The sequence below is a fragment of the Elephantulus edwardii genome, unplaced genomic scaffold, assembly GCF_000299155.1.
Source record: "Elephantulus edwardii isolate Elephantulus edwardi_28Jun2011 unplaced genomic scaffold, EleEdw1.0 scaffold00112, whole genome shotgun sequence".
NCBI classification, from domain to species: Eukaryota; Metazoa; Chordata; class Mammalia; order Macroscelidea; family Macroscelididae; genus Elephantulus; species Elephantulus edwardii.
The window spans coordinates 8,575,087-8,593,663 of record NW_006399862.1 but is presented as its reverse complement, the minus strand read 5'-3'; the positions used below and the strand labels follow the sequence as shown (position 1 = coordinate 8,593,663).

At 36.9% G+C, this 18,577-nt stretch overlaps 1 protein-coding gene across 1 annotated transcript; it reads right to left on the bottom strand.

Moving 5' to 3' along the window:
* Positions 1-522: 522 nt before the first annotated feature.
* On the bottom strand, positions 523-819 carry LOC102863934 (non-histone chromosomal protein HMG-17-like). Its single transcript, XM_006892188.1, has one exon. The coding sequence runs from the start codon at positions 817-819 to the stop codon at positions 523-525; it is 297 nt and encodes a 98-aa protein (XP_006892250.1).
* Between the last annotated feature and the right edge of the window lie 17,758 nt (positions 820-18,577).

Below are 18,577 nucleotides of genomic sequence, written 5' to 3'. Positions count from 1 at the left end.
AGAATTACCAATCTGAAGATTCACAATCTTTAAAAGAAGAATTTTTTAAAAATTTTTTTAAAAAAGAAATTGTTGTTCTTTTGAGGAATGCTACTCAGGTCATCAGTCCAGATTGCTTGGCAAAATGGTAATCAATTTCAGGGGGGATCAGGTCCAAAAGTTTTCTAGATTTATGGGAATCAAGTCTATGCTGAAGGCAGAGGGAGAAGAGGACATAAAAACAGATTTTTTCCCTCCACACCACAAGGCATTTGTACCAAGTTCTCTAATGTGTGTCCTTACAACCAAGAGGGAGCCTCTCAAAACTAGAAGGTAAAAAGTATTGACATAATTCAGCTTCAGAGACATGCTATTAATAACATTTGCCCCTTCCACAAAAAACAATGAAGTGTGTTCTATGTGCTAACAACATAGCTTAAAAAAAGTAAAACAAAATTATACATTTTTATAAAATTTGGTAAAAATAGTATTTCAAATTGTACAGTTACTAGAAGTACACAGTTATAAAAAAGTGTGCACACTTCACTTGGCATCTCCAGCACCTTCAGCCTTCTGTGCCTGTTCTGTTTTGGCATCTCCATTTTCTGCAATGTTATTCCCATCCTTGCCAAGATCAGCCTGCCCCTTTTCCCCTTTGGGTACCTTCTTTCCCTTCTTTGTTGTGGCTTTCTTAGGCTTAGGCTCTGGCTTTGGAGGGGCAGGTTTAGCAAATAACCTTGCAGATCGCCTCTGTGTCTTGTCCTTCCCCTTGGCTTTATCTCCCTTAAAATCTCCTTCAGCCTTTCTCTTGGTGACATGGTGACAACTGTGGCAGAACATAGGCACTGGACTTGGGGATGCTGCAACATACAGGCTTTGACTGAACCGGGGGGGTCATTCTCACCTCTTCTTCACACTGCTCCAACATCTATTGTTAAGATTATTTTTAAATTTGGTGGGATAGACTCAAGATCATAGTCTGGTTCTCATGAATTTGTTTTTATTTTCTTCAGCTTTTATTTGAACTTTCACATGCATAATTGATGGTCTAATTCACAATCTGGAACAAGGAATATGGAAATTATCGAACAATAAAATTACAACAGAATGTGGAAATTATTGAACCATAATGCAAGCAAAATAGTGCTGCAGATCACTAAAAAAATAGCTAGGACAGTATATAGATATGGAACTGCCAGATACTCAAACTGGATTTAGAAAAGGCCATTGAAACAGGGATATCATTGCTGATGTGCAGTGGATCCTTGCTGGAAGCAAAAAAATACCAGAAGAATGTGTATTTGTCTTTTCTTGACTACACAGAGTAATTTTTTTTCTCTATACTATGCAATGGCTTTCATTTTTTTTAAACATAAAAAAGTCTTGTCTTTTCATCCATTTTTCCATTGTTGCACATTTTCTTCCACTTCCAATTCCTCATCCCCTAGCCCTCCTTGTTTCAGATTGTTGTCACACATATAATATCTAATTATATATTCCTTTTAGACAGTTCTTCCCCTCATCTGATCTGCAGTGTTCATTATCTATGTACTCTTTATATTCCATCTGATCTAATGCAGGGTTCATTATCTATCCACTCTTTTCCACTCTCTCTCCAACCACCTCTCCTCATATCTGCCCTATTTTATAACAGTGGTGTTATGCACTATTTGTCATTTTGTGACTGAGAAATTTCACTCAACATAATGTTCTCCACGCTTCACATATTTTATGTTTTATGACTTCATTGTTTTTCACTGCTGTGTAATAGTCTATCATGTGACTATATCATCGACTGTGTGGGTTGTAACAGATTGGCTAACATTGAGAATAAAAGTAATCCCAGAACATTTAATTGTGCTCATGTGAAACCTACACGTAGACTGTTGTGTAAACAGAGCAAGAAAACAGTACATGATTAAAATTAGAGAAGGTGTGTGTCAGTGTTGTAGCCTTTCTCCATACCTATTTAATTCGTATGCTGAGCAAATAATTTGAGAAGCTGGACTTTATGAAGAAAAATGTGGCATCAGAATCAGAAGACGATTCATCAATAACCTTCATTATATAGATGACCCAACCATGCTTGATGAAAGTGAAAAGAACTGGAAATGCTTACTGCAGAAGATTAAAGACTAACGCCTTCAATATAGATTGCATCTCAATGTCAAGAAAACAAAAATCCTCACCACTGGACAGATGGGCAACAACATGATAGATGGAGAAAAGATTCAGACTTTCAATGATTTAATCTTACTTGGATCCATAATCCAAGTAAGTAGTACTTACTAGAATTCAGGATATCCAGAAACACAATGTACTGGAAAAGTCTGTATGATGGAATTAACCAAATTACTGAGGAACAAAAATGTCACTTTGAGGACTAAGGTGCATCTGGTCCAGGCCAAGATCTCTCCAGTCACTTGTTATGCATCTAAAAACTGGAAAATAATATGGATGATAGAAGAAGAATTGGCACCTTTGAGCTATAGTGCTGGAGAAGAATGCTGAAGTTCCCATGGGCTAGCAAAGGAAGAAATAGATATGTTGTGGAGAAAGTAGAACCATAGTGCTCCTTGGAGACAAAGATGATGAAGCTTCATCTTACATATTTTCAGTGGGTGGCTAGGATAGGTTACTATTTGGAAAGGAATATTATTCTTGGAGAGGTGGAGGAGAAGTGAAGGAAAGAAAGACCTTCAACCAAGTGGATTGACACAGTGACTGCAGAAATGGGCTTGAGTGTCAGGGATTATAAGGATGGAAAAAGATAGGAGAGAGCTCAGATCTGTTAATAGGGTAGCTATGAGTAATACTCAACTCAACAGTACCTAAAAACAACAACATTGGTAAGAAATATAGGCTATATATTGGACAGCCAGAAGAATGAGCAAATCTATCTCGTACGAAGGATAGTCAGAATCTTCTTTATAAATAAGAATGGGAGATTTGATCTTACACACATTAAACATGACATCAGGAGAGACCAAACCATGGAAGGAACATTATTTTCAGAAAAACAGTGGGCCAATGAGACAGAGAAGATGGTGAGGATTTTTGTCTTCTTGATGTTGAGATATTGAAGGCTGCAGTCTTTGATCTTCTGTAATTAGCACCTAAAATCCTCTTCAGTCCCCATGAGCAAGGTTATGTTATCTACATAGATTGTTGATGAGTTTTCCTCCAATCTTATTGTCACATTTGTCTTCATATAGTCCAGCTTCTATAATTATTTGTTCAGCATACAGATTTAATAGGTATGTAAAAAAGGTTACAAGCCTAACTAACACACATTCTTCCTGATTTTGAATCATGCAGTATTCCCTTACTCTGTTTGGACAGCACCTTCTCAGACTAAGTATGGGTTTCATATAAGCATAATTTCAAATTCTGGGGTTCTCATTATTCTCTATGTTAGTCATAATTTGCTATGATCACATAGTAAAATGACTTTGCAAAGACAATAATACACAAGCAGACATTCTTCTATTTCTTTCTGACATCAGCAATGATATCCCTGGTGCCATGGCTTCTTCTAAACACAGCTTGCAATTCTGGCAATTACCTACCAATGTACTGTTCCAGCCATTTGGGGATCAACTCCAGCAACATTTTTCTTGCATGTGATATTAATGATATTATTCAATAATTTCTATATTCTATGGACTACCTTTCTTAGAGATGGGAACAAATACCAATCTCTTCCAGTCAGTTGGCCAACTTGCTGTCCTCCAAAATCCTTGGCATAAACTGGAGAACAAATTCAGAGCTGTATCTGTCAGTTAAAACATTTCAGTTGGTATCCCACTAATTCTTGTACTCTTATTTTTTGCCAATGCCTTAAGTGACACTTGAACTTCTTCTTTCATTACCACTGTCTTTTGTTCTTATGATACTTCCTGAAATTTTTTGTGTGAACCATTTCTTTTTGATACAATGAATCTGTGTATTCCTTCAGTCTTCTTTTGATGCTTTCTTGGTCATTCAAAATTTTGCCTACAGCATCTCTCAGTATTGCAACTCGAGGCTTAAATTTATTTTTCAGTTCAAGTATATTTTGAGATGAGAGAAACAAAAAAGCTTCAGTAACTTGGATCTCTCTCTTGCTCACTGGCTTCAAGTTAGAACTGACACATAGTTGACTCTCCAGCCAGTTTCTGAGGGACTAAGTCATACAGGAGGTAATTGCTCATATTTATCCCATGGAGGTGTTGGTAGATTCAAGCAGGTAGATTCCCCAGAGAGGCATAATCTTTATGTTAGCAGCAGCAATTCTCTAGACGAGTCCTTTCATGGATAGCTGATCAGAATAAAATTAAAATAATAGGTAAGAACAACTCTCTAATTTTTTAAGAAAGTAGAAAACAAGTAAGAGCTTTGTGCATTAAATCTATCAGCATTTGGATAGATAATTTCTTTTCTAATCTGCTTATGACTATGCCAAGGAAGACACATATTGATAGGAGAGACTCTTTCTTGGAGAAGTATATCATTCTTGTCAATGAAAGAAAGGAAGTTCTCAACAAGATGAATTGACATGGTGACTGCAATAGTGTGCTCAAATGTATCAGAGATGATGAGGGTAGAACAAGATAGTACAGGATTCATGTCAGTGGTTCAAAGAGTCTATATAAGGAATACTCAACTCAATGGCACCTAACAGCTGCAAGAAGAAGAGAGAAAACAGTGAAGAAGATGGTGATTGTGGGAGTTCCAACTGAACGTCATATTCGAAGGTTTCTTAGTCACTTCATTATCTGTCAGAAGCCATTTTGTCAATCAGACATCTTTTATCAAATGAATCACCAACAGGTATCAATACAATTTCCGCAGAACACACAAAATTATGGGAAGCTGGAGCAACTTACCCATAACCACATGGGTCTATTTGAAGTCAAGTGAGTTCTCTGACTTCATAACAAAGAGGCAGTGTGAAACTCCTTTAAAATTACTAAATATTTTTTTTTCTATTGACAGCTTGTATTGGTCAGATGCTACATGAATAAGAAGAAAAGGAATCCTGTAGATTTTCTGAATAGTACTAAAAAGATTCTTGGCAACAGCTTTAATATGTTGGTAAATTTCAAATGAACAGAATTAAATTCAGCAAGTTCTTTCTGTTTATTGCTTTACATGTTTTTAAACAGTTTTTAGTGACACTTTATATTTTATTATTGTTGCTATGTGCCATCGAATCAGATCCAACTGGCACAGGAGGAAATTGCCCATCCTTCTTCAGTGGAACATCTGGAGGACTCAAACCACACACCTTTAGGATTGCAGTGTAGCTCCTTGCCCCTAGGCCACCAGAGCTCCTATTGCTTTACATTTTATATGTGTCCTCAAATGGAATTTTATGTGATCACCAAAACTTTCGTAGTTGATTGCCTAAGACTTGATCAAGACAACATCGTGCAAAAATGGCAACTTCTATACTAAATATCTAAGCTAATTTTAAGGATTAATAATGTAATGTTAAAAACTAAGGTGTACCTGATTTAGGCCATGGTCTTCAATCACTTGCTATGCATCTGAGCTGGACAATGGATAAAAATTACAGAAGACTTTTCTTTGGGTTGTGGTGTTGGATAAAAGTACTGAATATCCCATGGACTGCCAAAAGACCAAACAGATACATCTTGGAGAAAGTACAGCCAGAGTGCTCCTTGAAGGCACTTCAAAAATGATGAGTAAGGATAGAACAGGATTTAGATCTGTTGTTCATAGTGTCACTATAAGTGGTACTCAACACAAAAGCACCTAACAACCAAAACATGCTAAATTCCAGATTTTTCAACCACAAATCCAAGATTCTTGCCTCTAAACCAAGCTTCTGGAAAAGTGTTAGTGAAAATTGTTTATTGGGCTATTCTCTAGCACTGCTTTGATACTTGGCAAAAGGTCATTGAAAATAGAGGAAACCCCCCAAAAAAGGACTGACACAACAGCTACAGCAATAAGCTCAAATGTAAGAATCATGAAAACAACACAGAACTGAGCAATTTTCATTCTTTCGTACATAAGGTTATCAGAGATTGGAGTCAACTCGGAAGTAATTGACACAATTAAGACACTGACCAAGAAATGCATATAAGAAGTTCAAATGATCAGTAAGACTACATGTTATTTACTGAACATCTGCCAATTTCTATGCAACTTGTAATTGTGGAAATTAATGAGATTATGCAACAAAAAATACCCAGCACAACTTCAGATTTCAGTAAGAGATACAATTATAGTAAAATCTGCCATTTGGTAAAAGGAAGGAAATGCTCTGGATGCTCACTGAGAAAATAGTACTTGAAAGGCGTTCTGAAGCTAAGGAAGATGGCACTGACTTCCATGTGGTATATTTTACATGCTCATATGAACTAGGTGAGTAAGTAAAATTTATGTAGATTATAAAAATTTTGAAACTTGACTGAAATTAGAACAATTAAATGTGAGCTAATAAGTGTAAAACATAATGAATACCCCATATTCCCTCTGGAGAAGCAGCTTCTGGAACAGATGCTTTTTATAACGAATGGTCAGATCCTCAATAAGTCTATAACTAATGACCAGACAAATTATAGGGATGGCAGAGTCGTGTTTACAGGAGAACAAGAAAATCCTGTACACCTGGGCTGTTTAACAATAACAGATGGCAGAAGCTAGAGTGGAATACTTTTCATTTTTGTTTTTTAAAAAAGGAGTTTGAATTGTAGCAGCGGTAGAATCAGGCTTGGTGACTGAACTGTGACTCTAATCATGAGCCATTTCCTCCTGACAACCTCAAGAATTGTAGTTAAAAATACTAAAATTGCACAGTATACCTGCAACCATTGTCAACAGTGCCTAGTGAATTGTCAGCCACAGAAAGCACCCCAGGAAAACATCAGATATTTGTATGAATCAGCATCTGCTAGGTGAAGACTTCTTCTGGGTCATTTAACAGATCTAGAAAATCTCTTCTGCCCCCACTCTCACCCTGTAGTGTCAACATACAATGGCAAAAACAAAGAAATAGACAAATAATCTAGCCAATGTGACAAGATTGGCGGTTTATGAAGCAGAAAGCAAGTAAAATGCATTAGCAGCATCATTTGGAATTTGTGCATATGAGTCATAAAACAGAAGAGAATTCATCCATACACACAAACAGACTTTTTCATCCTCATAAATTGGCCTCTCAGCATGAAGCTGCTTTCATTATTCTTACTAAACCAAAACCAAACCAAATTCTGACTTCCCACATCCTACAGAATAGTCTTGATTATAATCTGTATAGGAGCAGTTGACAAGGACTTCCTTCCATGGAGCTGTTGGGTGGGTTTGAGTGGTCAACCTGTAGGCTGATATCTGATTTTCAAGTCACTATTGCAGCCCAGGAACCATCACTCTTGTTCAACCTATTGTCACAAAAGTCACATTGCCATCAGCATTCCAACTCATAAGAACCCTGTAGGACAGAGTAGAACTTCCCTATACAGATTTTAAATCTGTAACCTTCAAAATCTTCTTCACTTTAAACAAGCAAGGTTGTATCATTTGCACATCCCAAGTTATTTTTTTTCTATAGTTATATTTTATTAATTTTCATAAACATTTACAGTTATTTCATGAAGCTTCCAATGTAAAACTTCATTCTTCTTTACAGAGTCAAACTTCTTGAATTATTTGCTCAGCATACAAATTTAATCAGTATGATGAAATGATTCATCCTTGCCATCTACAGTATCCCCTGAAGGGGATCTCTTTTATTCTTGTTAGAAAAGACTGATTTTTGGTTAATGAACAGATTCTGTATGAACACAATTAAATGTTCTGGGATTCTCATTCTTCAAAATGTTATCCATCATTTGTTATGCTTCATACAGCTTAATGCTTTTGCGTAGTCCATAAAACACATGTAAGCAGCTACCTAGTAATTTACACTTTTAATCAAGATATTGCTGGCATTAGTATTGATATCTATATCTTCTGAATCTGGCTTAGATTTCGGGCAGCTCTCTATCTAAGTACAATTGGAACTTTGTTTTTGTAACTTCTGCAAAACTTCACTGTGTATTATATTAATGATATAGTTACATTCTATTTTATCCGTTTTCTTTCATATGTGCACAAAAGTGGACCTATTCCAGTCAGTTGGCATGGTAGTTTTTATTTTTCTGGGATGCACATGGAAGCAGTACTCAAGAAATTAAATTACATATTGCATTAGAAAACTTTGCTGCAAAAATTTAAATTGCTTAAGATCTAAGAGATGGTGTTTTCAGTCACCTCAAAGTGTATGAAAGTTGGATTGTCAGTGAGGAATACCAAAGAAGAATTAATGACTTTGAACCATGTTGTTGGAGAAGAATTTGCTATGAAATTCCAAAAGAACAAACAAGTTTGTTTCAAGAAACCTACAGTAGAAATGTTGCCTAGAAAAGACGATGATAAGGCTTGATTGGTAATGGGTTGATCTATTTTACTTTGGACATATTATCAGGAGAGGCTAGTGTCTAGAGAAGGATATCAAGCTTGGTAAACTAGAGGAAAAGACGACCTTCAACATGATGAACTTGACGTAGTGACTGCAGCCATGGGATCAAGCACATCAATGACTATCAGGATAGCACAGCATCTAGTAATGTTTTTTAGTGCTTTGTACACAGAGTCACCATGATGTAGAACTGATTATACAACATCTAACAGCCTAAAATTAGCCTCAATATATAGTTGTTATGAGTCAAAATCAACTCGATGGCAAGGATGTCACTTTGAGGTGTGATTTTGGGTTATCCTATACAGTGAATTTGAAAAATCCTATATAGAGTATCTGGAAGTTGGACAATGTATAAGGATGACAATAAAAGAATCGATGCCTTCTAACTGTGGTGGTGGAGAAGAGTGCTGAATATCCTGTAGACTGCTAAAGAACAAACAAATTTGTTTTGGAAGAATTGTAACCAACGTGCTTACAGGCACAATGGAACTTCATCTAACACACTGTAGGCACATTGAGAAGAGGGGAGCCAGGCACTGGGAAGACATCGTGCTGGGGTGGAGGCTAAGAGAAGACCCTCTATAAGATGGATTGACATGGTGATTATAACAATGGACTCGAGTATATCGGAGATGGGGAGGATTGTGCAGGATAGGGCAATGTTTAGATTTGTTGTTCATAGGGTCCCTATGAGCTGTTGTCATCTCAAAGATGCCCAACAACAACAACAACATACAGGGCATTTAAGGAAGTCCTGCAGGGGCAGAGGATTATGAACTAAAAAAATCAGTGGTTCAAATCAGCCAATGCTAAGGAGAAGAATGTGGGACTAGGCTTTCATAAAAGTTTACGTATACTCAGAAACACTATGGGGCAGTTATACTTTCTTCTACAGACTCTCTGAGATAGAACAGGCTTGACGCTAATGGGTTTGGTTTTTTGTGGTTTTTTAATTTAGGTTTAAGAAAACCTGTTTCCTTGGTGTATTTCTTCTCACCTCTACACTTCCATCTTTATCAATTAATTATAAGTTTATTTTCTTATAAATAGCATATATCAGAATTATCCTTGTTTTTTACTGAAACTGGTGGTTTCAGTTTTTTAAAAGGGTGAAATGTATCTCTTCACTATTAGTAAAATAACAATAAAACATAAACCATTGCCATCAAGTCAATTCCCACTTGCAGGTACCCTCCATCGCATTTTTAATGCTATGAATCTGAAATGGAGGGGTTGCTTCTCTTTGTGCCACCAAACCTTGAGATAGCAAGGCAACACTACTCCATTCATTCTCTTATTGCTGTCAGATCAATTCCAACTCATAGCTTAACTTTCATTTGTTTTCCGAGGCTGAGAATCACAGAGGAAGAGATTACATACCTTTCACTTAAATTGCCTATGGTGGGTTTGAATCGACTAGAGGCCTTTGGGTTACCAGTGCATCTCCAATGGACTACACAATCAAAGCTCCTTATGAGCTCCTCCATTAGAGACTTTTTATTAGTAAAATAGCCAATTTATTTCATTTTACTTCTTTAAATTTTCTTTTGATTAATTGGTATCATGTCTTCTTTTTTGTTTTTTATGGTGTAATTATGATATTACTATTCTGGTGTTTACTGTTGTTGTTTCCTAAATTGAGTCTTTTGTACTATTCCATTGCATTTATGATTATCTCCAACTTCCCTACACTTATTATTTTGAACTTTTTGAAACTTTTTCTATTAGAACACTCTATGTAAATTACAACTTCTCTATTTGACCTCTCACCTGCAGTCTGATTTATTAAATAATAATCCCGTTTACTTAAGTATGAATCCTTAGGAATATTTACTTGTATTTTTCTTCTGACTCAACTTCCTTCGTTTTGTTGAGTTTCTCTTTCAGTATGACATCCCAGAGCTCTGGTGGCAGAGTCTATAAGAAGTTGAATTTCTAACTCAAAGGTCATGGTGTTAAAATCCACCAGTGTCTCCTTTGGAGAAAGATAGATAATCTCCCCCTGTGCAATTTTCTTTTTGGAAACTCAGTGGAGGTTTAACTTTGAGTCAGTAAGTTCTGACTTGACTGCAATGAGTTTTTAAACAGCACCTTCATAACATTTTGCTAATTGACTTTTCCCAATACAATTGTTTGTGTATTTAACCTTGGATAGGTGTGGATGTGTGCATATCAATTTCTTTTGTTCACCATACTGTCTTTTTTAGTCTACCTTTACTGGCAGATTTTATTGTTTTATTCTTTCAACACACATTCATTAAGTAAACAATGATTTATTAGAAATAACCAGTTAGCTAGGAAACTCTGGTGGACTACTGGTTAAGGAAGTGTGTTGTCACCCCAGAGATAGGTAGGTCAAATCCAACAGCTGCTCTGCAAGAGATAGATATGTAATCTTCCCTTTGGCGTGATTTACAGCCTCTGAAAACTCACTGGAGGGTCAACAATAAAAGGAGTCCAACTTAAAAGCAATAAGAAAAATGTAATACTGTAAGAAAATACTATCAATTCTACTGTTAATTTTTCTTGGAATACTAGAAGTTCTTCTTTCTTCTGCTTAAGGAAAACAATTTCTTGTTCTTATAAAAAAGTATTGTCTCTTTTCAATCTTTCCTTTTTCCTTTGGAAGTTTTCTTTCCACCTGGCAGATTCTCTGAATCAAATGCTTCATTCCGTTCTCCCTTCCCACCATTTTATATTTTTGTTCTGTTCTTCAAAATAAATCTGTGTTTGATCTTCCATCTCAACTGTGATGAGTCTCGTCAGCATTTAATGAAATAGTTTAGTCGGAAAAATCATATGTTCAGCTTTTAAAAAAAATGTTGCTTATGTGTATGTATGTATAAACACAGATGTGATTGGAAATGTAGAAAAGAGAAGAGAGTTGTCAAATACATGTAGTTGCCAACTTGATCATATTGAAGTAACTTACCACCTTCTGTTTCATATATCTTGTCTTTAGTATTACATACAATGTAACATGTGATTTGTCATTTTTAAAATGTCACTTGAAGATGTTTGCGCTTGTACTTTTCCAACCCTCAAAGACAAATAAAAAAGATTAATAAAGATAATAATTTAAAAAGGCAATGATAATGAAAACTAAACAAGAAAAGAGATGTTCAGGTTAGGTCAAAACCAACTGTAATAATGTTGATATCATAAATTCTTACTAAAGATACATTGTCTCTTCATTTTTATTAATATTGCAACTTCCCTGAAAAAGTTGCAGAATTCCAATGACTTTTAGTTCATAAACTTTTTCTACTTGCTAAGCTTTTCTGAAAAATTTCTAACTTAATGATATTGGAAAAGCAATGCTTATTATTTGAGACATGTGGTAAAAAGTTAAAGAAAATTAAAATTAAAAGTCTTTCCCTCAAAACTCTTTAAATAGATTGATTTTTCAGAAGAATATCAAGTTTAGCTTTTGTCTTTGTGTAGTCAGCCACAAACCGTGCCAACAAGCAACCCAAAAGCCAGATAGGTGCTTAAATCCTAAATAAGTGTAATAAAAGGCGTCAATAAAGATTTCTAAACAAAACCACACCCAGATATAAAAATCATGACTTTTATATTTGCATGTGTCAATCAAAGATGTAGACAAAATTTTTTGTCTGCTGAACATTTTTTTTGTTAGCTGAAGATATTCAGCTAACATGATTGATGATAATAAAAAAAGATAATCTGTAAGCCCAGTAATGAATATTGCTTAAATTTAAAGCAACTCTACATGACAAAATATGCATAAAGACTGTTATTATGATAACAGGAAATTAATATTTGAAACTATATATGCAGTAGATAATATCTCTGTGGCATGACCCCTTCTCAACCCAGCCTGCACATCTGGCAGTTCTCTGTTGATGTGCTGTTCCAGTCATTTTCAGACAATTTTCAGTAGGATCTTCCTTGCATGTGTTATTAATGATAGTGTTCAATACTTTCTATACTCTGTTGGGTCATCTTTTTTTGAAATGGGAACAAATATTAATCTCTTCCAGTCTGTTGGCCAGGTGACTGTCCTCTAGATATCTTGGCACACTTTGATGAGCACATACAGGGCAGTCTGTGTTTCCTGAAATATGCCAATTGATATGCCATCAATTCCTCAGGCCTTATTTTTTTCCAATTCATTCAGAGTAGCTTGAATTTCTTCCTTTATCAACACAAGCTCTCCCCCCACCCCATTTTCTCCTTTTTTTTGCAGTACTGCCTATTGGTGTAGATCCAAAAGCTCTTGATGAGATGCTGTTTCATGAAATTTTTCTGTGTCAGCCAATTCTTTAAGGAAAGACCCATGGCACTAGAGATATTATAGCCAATGTTAGATGTATCTTAGCTAAAACCAGAGAGTACCAGAGGAATGTCTATTTGTGTTTCATTAATGATGGCAAAGCATTTGACTCTGTGGATCACAAGAAACTGTGGCTAACTCTGAGAAGAATGGGAATCCCAGACAACTTGATTGTGCTTATGCAAAATCTATACTTGGTCCATGGGGCAGTCATCAGAAAAGGGCAAGGAAACACTGCATGATTTAAAATCAAGAAGAGTGTATGTAAAGGATGTGTCCTATTGCCATATCTTTTCAATCTATACGTGGAACAGATCATCCAGGAGGCTGGACTCTATGAGGAGGAATGTGACATCAGGATTGGAGGAAGATTTATCAACAATCTGTGTAATGCATATGACACAACCTTGCTTGCAGGGCCTGAAGCGTTTGCAGCAGAAGGTCAAGGACTTCAGCCTTCAATGTAGATTGAAGCTTCGCATTAAAAAAAAAAACCAAAAACCAAACAAACAAAAGCCACCCAAAACCAATGATTCTCACCAGTGAACCAATTGGCAGCATCGTAAAGAAATTGAGATTGTTAACAGCTTCAGTTTCCAAACAACAACCTTTGTACTAACAGCCAGGAAATCAAAAGACAAATTGCATTGGGAAAATCTGCTTTGAGGAACCTCTCCAAAGTACTTAAAAGCAACGATGTCAGTCTAGAGACTAAGGTGTGCTTGATCCAGGCCATGGTCTTTGCTTGCTTGCAATGTATCAGAGTGCTGAACAATTTATGCTTTTGAGCTGTGGTGCTGGAGCAGAGTAATGAATATACCATGGATTGCTAGGAGAACAAAGACTGCTAGAAGAACAAAAAGGATCAACCCAGAGAGGATGGAACCAAGCTGCTACTTTGGGCATGTTGCTAGATGGGACTAATTCTTAGAAAGGAACATCATGCTTAGAAAGGTGAATGAATGAATGAATGAATGAATGGAAACCTTAAGTCTCTGTAAACTTTGATTAAAGTTAATTTTAAAAAGAATACAGATAACTAATGAAAGAAAAAAAAAAAGAAGGATGGAGGGACAGTGCAAGAGAGGAAGTCCATGGGTGAGATGAACTGACTCAGTGATGAGGGCAACGGAGTAGGTGTGTCAGAAACAATGAAGTTGACTCAAGATAGAGCAGTGCTCAGAGCTGATGGCACACAATAACAACAACATGCAGTATAGGTCCAATTTTATAATATAGTAGATAAAATTGCAGGAGTTTGGATTCATAGGAGAATTCTGGGTGTATGTTCTACATTCTCTCATTTTTCAAAGGTTCATTCATTTTCATAATCAGAATTATACAGTGTTTTATTTTATTTTAAAAAGGGAAATAGTATTTGGTGAACACATAATCATCTCTAACTTGTACATTTGATAAAAGTATATTTACATATCCATTACAGTATTTCAAATGTGTTTACTTATTTATATTTTTTTAATCTTTTTTCACAGTAAATTATATAACATGGAAATATTTGGTGAGCACTGGTGGGCTAGTCCATAAGAAATTATGCTGCTAATCCAAAGGAAGTACCTTTATGGATTTGGAATTCACCAGCTGGTCTGTAGAAGATTGATATTTGCCTCCCTCACAATTTACAGCTTCTGAAAACCTGCTGCAGAGTCAGCTATGAGTTGGATCTGACTCCATAGCAACAAGTTTGAATTTTGAGATGCTTCACATTGAATAAATGCTTTAAAAACTCTCAAACTAGTGATAACGAAATAAAGCTATTTTGCTATAGTTTTTGAAAACACAACTTTTAAAAGAATAGATATTAATTTATTTAACTGTGAAATATTTTGTTTCTCAAATGACTATACTCCAACCCTAAGAATCTAGCCAACACAAAGCAAGTTATTAAAATATACATATAAATATTAATGTCCTTTATACCCAAACTTGGAGCATTCTGTATGCCAGAGAGATTGTTTTTATTAGTTTATATTGAAAGCTTGAGCTTAAGAAATGCTGAATGAGTTCGCCCCTTTTGATTTTCCGAATCTAGCTCCTCGCACATATCATTGTAATATTTTGCTTTGTCATTCCATGCTGCCTTTTGGAATCTTCTGTTCAGCTCTTTAGTATCTTGAATTCTTCCTTGTGCTTTGGCTTCTCTACGCTCCAGTGCAATCTTCAGAGTTTCTTCTGACATCCATTTTGGTCTTTTCTTCCTCTTCTGTCTTTGTAATGACTGTTTGCACTCTTCCTGGATGATACATTTGACATCCTCCCACAAATCATCTGGTTTTCGCTCATTAGTGTTCAAGGCTTCAAACCTGTTCCTGAGATGATTCTGAAATTCAGGTGGGATGAAATCAGTCATATTTTGGCTCCTGTAGATTCGGTTTAATTTTCCTCAGCTTCAGCTTGGACTTGCATATGAGTAGTTGGTGTTCTGTTCCACAATCAGCTCCTGGCCTAGTTTTCACACATCCATTGCACCTGGAGTGCCGTATTTGCAATAGTTTTTAGTAGGCATGAAGGTCGTAGGTAGGTCCTAGGAAGTAGGAGAACACAAATGAAATAAAACCTCAAGAAGAGTCAATGGCTCTGTTTTATCTTTTAGTTTACAGCTGATTTATGTCCAATGATCTGACAGATTTCAGAAGAATGGTAATGTATCCTCAATAAGCTGTCTGACAAAAGCAATGGTTCCACCTGAGTTACGGCATTGGAATGTATAGAGTTTGAGCTTGCTTTCTCATGCGCAGCCAGGCGAGGACTCCAAGACATCACTGTGGTTATATATGCACATGATGGTGGGGAGGATATGTAGAAGTATCTAGCACCTATGCTGAAATTTCAGATAAGGTAATTAACATGTGTATTACATTATGAGCTGCCTCCTCATTCCTTTTCAGTGGCACATAGAATGGTAACACTTTGGCTGAAACCTATAAGGGGTTTTCCTATATGATTCTATCATCTTAATTGTTATGATTTGTTGTTAGTTTCAATCTAGTTAATGATGACACATGGTGAGTTCAAGTACAGCAGAACAGAAAAAAGAGTGAGCCAGTTCTGTGCCATCTTCATCGTTATTGGTATACTGTTGTTGCTGTTATGTCATTGAGTTGTCTGCAACCGAGAGCGACCCTATTATGTACAGAGTCTCTGAATCGTGCCCTAACCTGAGTCAGTCTCACTAATTCTGATACATCAGCCCCATTGCCTCAGTCATTGTATCAAACCCTCTTATCTCTGATCATCCTCTCCTGTGCTGTCGCTCCAACCTTCCAAGCATGATGTCCTTCTCCAAGGATCAGTCTCTCTTAGCCATGTGCCCAAAGTATGTGAGATAAAGCTTCAAAATCATAACCTCCAAGGAAAAACTTTGTTTCACCCACTCCAAGACAGACCTATTTGTTTTCTTGGCAATCCATGGTATGTTCAAGACTTTTCTCCAACACCAAAATTGAAAGTCATTGATTTTTCTTCTGTTATCCTTAGTCATTGTCCAGCTCTATCTGATGCATAGCTAATTGTGAAGATGATGGCCAGGACTACGTACATCTTAGACAGACATTGTTGGCTTTCAGCACTCTGGAGAGGTCCCTGACAACAGATTTTCTGAATGCAATTTGTCTTCTGATTTCCTGAATGCTAACAGTGTTGATTGTGGAGACAAGCAAGCTATAATTGTTAACAACCTCAATCTCCTCTCCATCCATCATGGTGCTGCCAATTGGCCCCGTGGTGAGAATCTTTATCTTCTTGATGTTTAACTTCAATTCATATTGAAGACTATAGTCCTTAACCTTCTGCAGAAAGCGTGTCAGGTCTTCTTCAGTTTCAGCAGGCAAAGTTGTGTCATAGGCATAACATAGGTTGATGATGAGTCTACTTCCAATCCTGATGAAAGGATTCTCCTCATAAAGCCCTGCTTCCTGAATGATCTGCTGTGTATATAGATTGAAAAGGTATAGAGACAGGATGCATCTCTGATGTACTCTTTTCCTGATTTTGGACCACACAGTGTTTCCCGGCTCTGTTCCTAGGATTGCTTCCTGGCCCAAGTATAGGTTTCACAATCAAATGTTCTGGGATTCCCATTTTCTTCATTAGCCACAATATGTTGTGATCCAAATACTCTAGTCCAGAGTTATAAGACACTGACTTGGAGAAAATGCAACCTTGGTAATCCTCAGAACTAAGGATGGTGAAATTTTATCTTACATGTGTTAGGTATGCTATCAGGAGATGCCAGTGCTCAGAAAAAGATATCGTCCTTGCAAAAGTAGACAGAGAAAGAGAAGAATATTCTCAATGAAGGGGTGTCACAGTGACTACAACAATAGACTTGAGTACACCTGAGAAATTGAAGATGGAACAGAGCAGAGCAAGGTCTCAACCTGACTGTAAAGTTGCTATGAGTTATGGCCAATCACTTGTTAGTTATGTTGTTGTTGTTATTATGTGCCATCGAGTCGCTTGCTACTCGTAGCGACCCTATGTAAAATAGCCCTAAACTCTGCTCTGTTCTGTGCCGATCGCACTGTCTCTGACACTCCCATCTCAATTATCCCAGTCACTGAATCAATCCACCTCATAGAGAGCCTTCCCCTCCTGCACCGTCCCTCCACACTCCCAAGCACGATGTCCTTCTCCAAGAACTGGTCTCTCCTCACAACATGTCCAAAGTATGTTAGACGGAGCCTCAGAATGCTTGCCTCCAAGGAGCCACCTGGTTTAACCCTTTCCAAGATGAATCTGTTTTCCTAGCAGTCCTGGTACCTTCTCCAGCACCACAGCTCAAAGGCATCAATTTTCCTTCTATCCTCTTTGGTCATTGTCCAACTCTCTGATGCATAACAAGTGATTGCAAAGACCATGGCCTGTATCAAATGCACTTTAGTCTCCAGAGAGACACCATTGCTCTTCAGCACTTTGGAGAGGTCCCTAACAGCAGACTTTACCATTGCAATGCACCTTTTAATTTCCTGGCTGCTGGTGCCAAGACTGTTGACTATGGAGCCAAACAAACTAAAACTGTGTACAATCTCAATCTCTTCACCATCCATCCTAATGCTACCAATTGGTCCAGTGGTGAGAATCTTTGTCTTCTTGACATTGAGCCTCAATCCATATTGCAGGCTGCAATTCTTGACCCTCTGCAGCAGGTTGTTCAGGTCCTCTTCATTTTCAGCAAGCAGGGTTGTGTCATCTGCATAACGCAGATTGTTGATAAATCATCCACCAATCTTGACCCCACATTTCTCCTCATAGAGCCCAGCCTCCCGGATAATCTGTTCTGCATATAGGTTGAAAAGGTATGGAGATAGGATGCATCCCTGGTGTACGCCCTTCCCAATTTTGAACCATGCAGTGTTCCCTTGCTCTGTTCTGACGACTGCCTTCTGGTCCAAGTATAGGTTTCGCATTAGCATGATAAAGTTAGTTATAACACGTAACAATAACAGTCATTGTTGTGGTGACTGTATATTCTTTTTAAATTGTAATGAAAATCTTGTTTGGAGTTTTTTTTTATTATTATTAATTTTAATGAACAGTTACAGAGACTTTGGAGTCCTATTCATTCATTGTTGTGCTTTTCTCCCTGCATAGCCCTCTTCCTCCCCGATTCACTCTTGTCTTTGAAAAGTAAAATAAAAAAAAAAATAAAAATTCTTTCATTGTTATACAATCTCTCCCCTGGAGTCATTCCACTATGCCGCCTTCATTCTGGACTCCTATCATGACAATAATACGTAATCCTATATTCCTTTTACAGTTCTATCCCTCATCTGTTTCAAGGCAGTATACATTATTGATCCAGTCTTTCT